A 7,759-nucleotide genomic window follows, 5' to 3' on the forward strand; every position below is an offset into this window, starting at 1 on the left:
TGACACCCTCCACTGACACCTGGTTCTCAAGTTCAATAACTTGCATACCAGAGCCAGAAAGATTCTCCTCCTCAAACCTGTTACTTTCCTCCCTCGAAGACACAGCCACATTAATGAGGGGGCACATACTTGCCCTCTTCCAGGATTCCCATGATGGTGAAATTACATAAGTAATCATATATTTCAGATAGTGAAATATGATGTGGGAAAGTCTTGTAGAAAAACAGTCGGCATAAGGATCTGTATATAAGAAGACATTCATTATGTCTGCAAATATTTACTGAGCCCTCACCAAAGGCTAGACTCTCTTGCAGGTGCTAGGAACACAATGATGTGCCTGACAGAGTCTCTGATTTCCTGGAGGATATATTCAAATGCCATTGAGAAAGCCCATTGACCCTTCACTGAGAGAAGCAATCAAAGCCACAATCACTGACTGTGGTCCTACAGAGTGCTGTGGAGTCTCCAAACTGATAACCCTTTCCTTCACTCCCACCCCCAAATTTCTGCAGCATCCCTGCCATTTATAGGCTACATTTTCAAGAAATACTTTACTATATTACTATTGCTCTGAAGCAAATTCATAAAATTTGCAAGAGGAGTTTTAAAAAAACAAGCTCAGCAATATTTGGGGGCTTTTAAAACTGATGATGCAGCTGACCTCCTAGAGACAAAGGCAGTGGGAGGGCCTTACTGGTCTGAATAAATAGGAATCTCCGTGCTGAGAACTCACAGTTTAGACCCAGAGCTAACTAAAGTCTGAACTCCACCTTGACGCAGAATGAGATTCACCCAGGGATCTCTGCTTCTTGTGCTGCTGGCCTGCAGCCTCTCTCCAGTCCATGGTGAGAACTTTCACTTATGTTGTCATTTGTGCTTTGAGCTGAAATGGTCTTCAGCTGTTTCATTTTTTTTTTTTTTCCAATCAGAAAATGAGGGGAGATGTGAATGCAGGGAAAAAAAAACTGCTCAACTGCTCCTAGATTTCTAAAAGTAAGGTGCTTAGGGATTTAACTCTTAGAGGCTGGAAACATCTGTATTATTAAGATTGTCATCCAGAGAAGGGGGCAGATACTGGAGATCCAATGTCCATGGGACTTACACTCAGCTTGCCTATTCCTGGCCTTTTTCAGATGCAGCTCTGCCTGTAACTAATTCTCTCCAGGTATCTCTTCTTCATTTTGCCTTTCACTATCCCTTCTGACCAAACACTTTATAGGATTTAAAGATTATTCACCTCAACCTGTTGGTCTCCTGCAGGGAACATCTGATACAATTTTATAGGGTCAGCTGTGACATGAACCTTTGTATGTACAGCAGGGGTACTCAAATACACACATTCTCCCAAGAAGCAGACTTCCAAGTCTAAATGGGGAGGTTTTCTTTGTGTAAATAGGTAAATATCTAATTGAAGTGGTAAATTTTTATACAGCTGAAGTAGTCTGATGCATGCGCAGGATGCTATGCTCTGCTCAGGGTAGAGGACCAATTTTTGTTCTTAAAATGTGGGGATTTTTTTTTCCAATTTTTATTTTGTTTCATGTTATTTTCATTCTCCAAGACCCTCATCTCTCTTTCCTTGCATGAAGCCTTTCCATTGCTCCTGGCAAAGTCCCCTGTTCTCATTCATGCAGTTTGGGCCTTGGGGGAATACAACCTTCTATGGTATTTTAGTTTTTGTTCACTTGTTTCCCCCACTAAAGTGCAGACACGTGAGAGCCTGGTCCCTTTTATTTGCAATTCCATGTCGAGCACAGTAGTAGACACTGGGGTTAAAGAAGGTAGAATTCCTTAAAATGCATGAGATGTGTTACCTATACAAGTATCTAGTACTGAGAACTTTTGTTGTTGAAAACAAATAGTCGAATCTTTATGATTGGCTTTTTTTGGGTAATGATTTGCAACTGAGTTGGAGGACCAACATATTAAACAAAAAAAATATCCTCGTGGTATTTCCTCGGAGAGACAGGGAGGGTTGGTGGGCTGGGGAGTATGATAAGAGAGAGAACTCTGTTACAGCTTGTTAATGCTCCAGGAACTCAGAAACTAGTTCATTTCCTTGTTTTTTTATGTGTTGGGGGTGATGATCAGTCAATTTTATGTTGCCTTAATTATAACTGAGTTGTCAGTTCCCACCGTGGCCATTCTCAAATTCTATTATATGGACAACCACCTGAGTACCAATATAATGCTATCACAAATTTCAATGGGTATTGTGCTTTTAAAAAGCTAATTTTATTTTTAAGGTTTTGGTAGAAAACGTTTGAAAATAAGCCAAGATGAACAGAAATGCACAAACTAAAGGCATATGGCTGGAAGCACTGACTTGAAATTTTTAAATCTTCAGATGTGCAGTATGAAAGACTACTGATTAAGTTCTAGTTGTGAATTATATGCCAAAGGGACTAAAATAACTGATTCTGTGTTTATAGGTGTCCTGGAGACCTATAACACAAACTTAAAGTGTAAATGCATCCGAGAGACCTTCAACTTTGTCTCCATTTTGCACATTGGAAAGCTTCAAATCTTGCCCCCTGGGAATGGATGCCCAAACACAGAAATCATGTAAGTTGCAATAAAACAATAATGTATGATTCCTCAAAGTGATTTACTTTGAGTGTTGCTAGCAATTAATTCTCAAACTAATAATGAGAATCAGTAATACTTGTTAAGTACATACTTTGCAGGGGTCCTGAGCTAATGCACATGCTTTATGCACATTCACTGATTTTATTCCCTCAAGAGCCCTTTAAGGTGTGTCTATTGTTATCACTCCTTTACATATGCAGAAACTGAGGCTTAGGGAGGTTAACTAACTGCCCTGAGTCACACCATTAGAAATGGACAGAGTCAAGACTCTTCTCTTATCTGTCAAATTCCAATTGCCAGCAGAAGCAGACACTTTGTTCCCCAGAAGTTGAAGAGCAAGAAAATAAGTACCTACAGCCGTCCTTTGTCAGAATGTCTATCTTATGGAACTGTCCTTTAGCTTTAGGTTCTATCAACTTTGAACCCCTAACTCTGTTTAAAGACTTAGGCTAAGGGGATAGTAGTGGCTACAAGAAATTTAATAGATATTTTTTTTAATTGAAATGGTATAACCCCTTTCTTCTGTGACCCTCCCTTTTCTGCACACCCAGAGAAATCTGTGGATTTCTTTATTAGGGCATTTTCCATGGCACATTAATAAGACTTTACACACTCCACGTAAAGCCCCTAGTATAGTGCCAGGCACAGTAATAAATGTTCAGCAACTGTTAGCTGCAATTGTACGGCATCATTGTGTTGAAACAATCAGGTTTGTTTGTTTTTCTCTTTCATTCGCACCAGAAAACAAGTTCTTTATAGACGGGGATCAGATATTATTCATTTCTCTATTCCTGATGCCTTATCCCTTACCTGGCATATAGGAGAGGCTCAACAAAGTTGGATTGTTGCACTGAATATTTTAAAGGGAGCTTGTAGATCTTTTGCATATCGCTGCTTAGAAATGTGATTTCTTCTTCCTGGATCTAACTTGAATAAACCAAGGTGTCCCACAGCACCTTGAAGTACAGACAGGGCATCCTTCTCAGGGCACCACCAGCTTGGCTTTCATTAGCAACTCTTCCCTTGGCTATTTTAGCCTTATGAAACATTTGAAAGCAGCCAGTTTTTGTTTGTCCCATTTTGATGTTAGTGCTTTGGGTCTCGGACTAGTTGATTCACTTTGTTATACAGCAGAAGCTAACACAACATTTTAAAGCAATTATTTTCCAATAAAGATGTTAAAAAAAAGTACGGAAAATTTTCATTAAAAAGGCATTACACTTCCACTACTATCTTTGACAGTGAAAATTCAGACTAAACCATGATTATTGCCCTCATACTTGGAGACGCAAAGTATAGCCATAACCTGTTTAGGAGCAGTTCCTCTGGCTGTCTAGAGAATAGAGACTTCTTCCTTTATTTTTACCAGTTTCTCTGTCATGAGTCAAGTCTCTCACCTCCGGCCAGGGGGAGTAATACACCTTAATTTTCTCTACTTTAGCTTTAATTGTTTTAACGTGACAGAAATACTTTTTCTTCTTAATTAATGTATTAATTTTTGGCTGCGTTTGGTCTTCGTTCCTGCGCGCGGGCTTTCTCTAGTTGTGGCGAGGGGGCGCTACTCTTCGTTGCGGTGCACGGGCTTCTCCTTGCGGTGGCTTCTCTTGTTGTGGAGCACGGGCTGTAGGCACGCAGGCTTAGGTAGTTGTGGCTCTCGGGCTCCAGAGCGCAGGCTCAGCAACTGTGGTGCACGGGCTTAGGTGCTCCGCGGCATGTGACATCTTCCCGGACCAGGGCTCGAATCTGTGTCCTCTGCATTGGCAGGTGGATTCCTAACCACTGTGCCACCAGGGAAGTCCCCCCCAAATCTGATTTCTTATCTTCTCACCAGAGTCTGCATTTCTGAATTTTAACCAGATACAGAAGCAAAAGCTGCAAATAATTATGAGCAACTCACAGCAGTCAGGAGTGAAAATCCTGTAAGTCCACATGGTCATAAATCTGCTTTTCTATCACGAACTCAGGAGCCAAACTGGAAGGCTCTGCCCGAGAACCCAACAGTTCTATGACCTCTGACTCTGTACTTTTCAATGACAAGGGTAGAGTTTCAACACTAAATGGATGGATTCTTGCTGTTTGTCATTTTATAGCTAAAATAAGAGACACATCAAGAAATTGTGTTTTGTTTGAGGTCACCTCAACAGAGAGTAGAGTCTCCCAGTTTGCTGTCACCTGGGAGACCTCACTTTTTCCACCGCAGGTAAAACACTCAACACCGTGTCTGGCACTTGGTAACCATTCAGATCATGCCCATGTGGAATGGTGGCTAAATGTGTGGGTTCAGGAGTCAGATAAGCTTCATTTGAATCCTGCTTTGTCATGCATTTGTTGTACAATCTTGGACAAATTATTTAAACTCTCTAAGCCTCAAATTCCTCTTTTGAAGGTGAGGAAATAGTATTTCCTTTAGCACAGGATTTTTGTGAGATTAATTGAGATAATTCATACTACTGCTGAGCATAGTGGCTGGCACATTTTAAGTGCTTGATCAATATCAGCTGATAATTATCCTTGCTGCTTTTGTTGTTGCCTAATTTTTAGAGCATTGAAAGCCTTGCTCACTGATGGTTCCACCAAATGCAGATGTCACTCAGAGCAGACAGCTCTGTAACCTCTCCCAGAATAAATTTCATCTGATTTTTTTCAAATAAAAGGTCTTCAAGAGAGTGTTTTCTATAGTCTATTTTGTTCTCCCAAGCTCAATGGACAAACACATTTTAAAGATATTGTGATACAGCTTTAGGAGTGAGCAAACCTTGGAGTCAGCTGTTTGGTCCATCTCCAGTTCATGTAAAGGTTTTCAACAAAGTACTAACCTCTGACACATGAGAGCCTGTCAATTCATTTTCAGTTCCACCAGCTCACACATACCAGCACGCAAATGGGGTTTTTCTTATTCATCAGACCTCATGCCACAAATCATCTACTCCAGATCCAAAACTGCCTACCTCCAATTTCACTTCATGTGGGAATCTTTATTTTTATACTCAACTCTTTCCTTAAGTGAAGGACCTACTGCTTTATTTTTATTTATTTTCCCCCAGAGCCTGGATGAAGAATAAGTCAGTTATCTGCTTGAACCCTGGAGCCAAATGGACACAAAAACTAATGAGAGTGTCAAGGTGAGTCAGGCATATCAAGGGTTTGTAGGTTTCACTTGTACTGAAGGGTTTCCCTTTCCCCGTAGTCAAAATGGGGACCATTTTAAATTTATGAGACGTTCCTGAGACAAATGCCTATTCTTCACTATTATTTCTTATCAGATAGAGTTGGGGTGACTCATTCCAGCAGCTCAGTAAACTAAACTGGAAACCAGTGGGCACAGTATTCCTTGTTTGATATCTCCAGGGGAGAGCCACAGTTTCTGGCAAGTCTTTCTCTAAACATGACTCTCTTGTTATTTTTCACAGAAAAAGTGCTTTTTCAACTTCACCAGCTCCAGTGTTTAAGAAAATGATTGCCTGATGCCAATATTACCACCAAGAACACCTGCATTCCCCTTCATTCGTGCCCTCAGTTTTAGTTTTGTGTTTGGTTGGATGTTATCCAGGAAAAAGATCTTCCCCATCTGCTCAAGCATGAGAATATATATATATACAAATAACCTTGCAGAAGCTGATGGGGCAAACTTGAGATTTTTTTGATTACAGTACCCTACAAACTTAGAGTTTGCATTCTTAGTCATCAAGGAGGAAACTTTCTTGAAGGATAGTTACTGAGTTATAAATGATATAGGTTTCTTTCAAAACTATACCTGTTGTTGAATGCTGAATTTCCCTACAAAATAAGGGAATGAGAATTTAAAACTCAATTCTGAACATGTGGCTTGAATTAAGGAGGAAATGATGGAATGCATTTCAATCATTTTACACCCTAGGAATAGCAAGCTTCCATAAGAGATTTTAAAAGCTGCCTGGGAAACCCATGGAATTTCAGCCTTCCAAGAGACAGAGGGTTCACATAATAGATATCCTTCATTTAAAAGCTCACTATTGAGAGGAATGAGGTCCTTCTACTTTTAAGGAGTTCCTTTATAAGATTTATTGTCACAGATAAAAGCTAATAACATTCAAAGATCCCCAGACTTAAATTCATAGAATATTCAGGAAAAGGATTTAAAGGGTGATAACTTAGATGTATTCTTTTATACATTGGCTTTGATGAACTGTTTTTTAACTCACATCTTTTGCACAGACTTTTTTTTTCTGTCTCTGGTATTCAATTCTTTAATGCTTCCTATTAATCAATATTCAATAAACTTAAGCAAATGTTTTACTTAATTATGAGCAATTCATTCTTAATGGAGCATTTATTCAAACTTAGCCATTCTCTGATTCTTCATAATGAAAATTAGGATTTCATCATGTTAATGTTCCCTTGCATGCCTCTTGCCTTTTTACAGATGATCTAAATTATACGGCAAAGGGTGAGTGAAGTTATTCCTGATATCAGCACAGCAGGAAAATGCTTGCCCCCAAGAGTCTCTTCTCCCTGATATATTCATCACAATTTCTTCCAGAAATGCCCACACTCTTACTAAAACCCATTTTCACTGTCTCATTATATTAATTCTTAAGGTCACCAATGTTTTCTTTGAAGGTTTTGCATTGAATTTGACAAACAGAAGGAGCAGATACTTAAACTCCCACATCCCCTTCCTTCCCTTGTTCCAGCCTAGCTCTCCCACCACTGAAATAAGCACTGTGTTCCTGGCCCTCGCTCTCCCCGATGTTTTGGGAGGTCTGTTCCCAGGATGCTCAAGTTCCAAGCTATATCTGGTTCTCTCTTTCATTTTTCTCTTTATATTTTTATATTTTTATTTTTATTTTTTTGTGGTACGCGGGCCTCTCACTGTTGTGGCCTCTCCCGTTGTGGAGCACAGGCTCCGGATGCTCAGGCTCAGTGGCCATGGCTCACGGGCCCAGCCACTCTGCGGTATGTGGGATCTTCCTGGACTGGGGCACGAACCCGTGTCCCCTGCATCGGCAGGCGGATTCTCAACCACTGCGCCACCAGGGAAACCCTCTTTCTATTTTTAGATTTATTTATACTAAAGATTTCTTGGGAGTCAAGAGTACCTATGACTACTACATTTTCTATTGTCTACAATTCAATGATTATTTCTTTATTACAAACACACACACACATACAAAAGGATTATAAAATGCCA

The 7,759-nt window shown here is 40.0% G+C and overlaps 1 protein-coding gene across 1 annotated transcript; it reads left to right on the forward strand.

Annotated features, from left to right (window-relative positions):
• The first annotated feature begins 751 nt into the window (after nt 1–751).
• CXCL13 (C-X-C motif chemokine ligand 13) lies at nt 752–6,149 on the forward strand. The gene is made up of 4 exons (XM_059066947.2): nt 752–845; nt 2,433–2,565; nt 5,634–5,711; nt 6,000–6,149. The coding sequence occupies exons 1-4, from the start codon at nt 782–784 to the stop codon at nt 6,052–6,054; spliced, it is 330 nt and encodes a 109-aa protein (XP_058922930.1). The 5' UTR covers nt 752–781; the 3' UTR covers nt 6,055–6,149.
• Nucleotides 6,150–7,759: the final 1,610 nt, after the last annotated feature.

Source organism: Kogia breviceps, chromosome 6 (assembly GCF_026419965.1).
Source record: "Kogia breviceps isolate mKogBre1 chromosome 6, mKogBre1 haplotype 1, whole genome shotgun sequence".
Taxonomy (NCBI): domain Eukaryota; kingdom Metazoa; phylum Chordata; class Mammalia; order Artiodactyla; family Physeteridae; genus Kogia; species Kogia breviceps.

Coding starts and splice junctions, on each gene's coding strand:
- CXCL13 (XM_059066947.2), top strand. CDS start 782: ATGAGATTCACCCAGGGATCTCTGCTTCTTGTGCTGCTGGCCTGCAGC. Junction 2,566..5,633: donor TGCCCAAACACAGAAATCAT/GTAAGTTGCAAT, acceptor ATTTTCCCCCAG/AGCCTGGATGAAGAATAAGT. Junction 5,712..5,999: donor AAACTAATGAGAGTGTCAAG/GTGAGTCAGGCA, acceptor TATTTTTCACAG/AAAAAGTGCTTTTTCAACTT.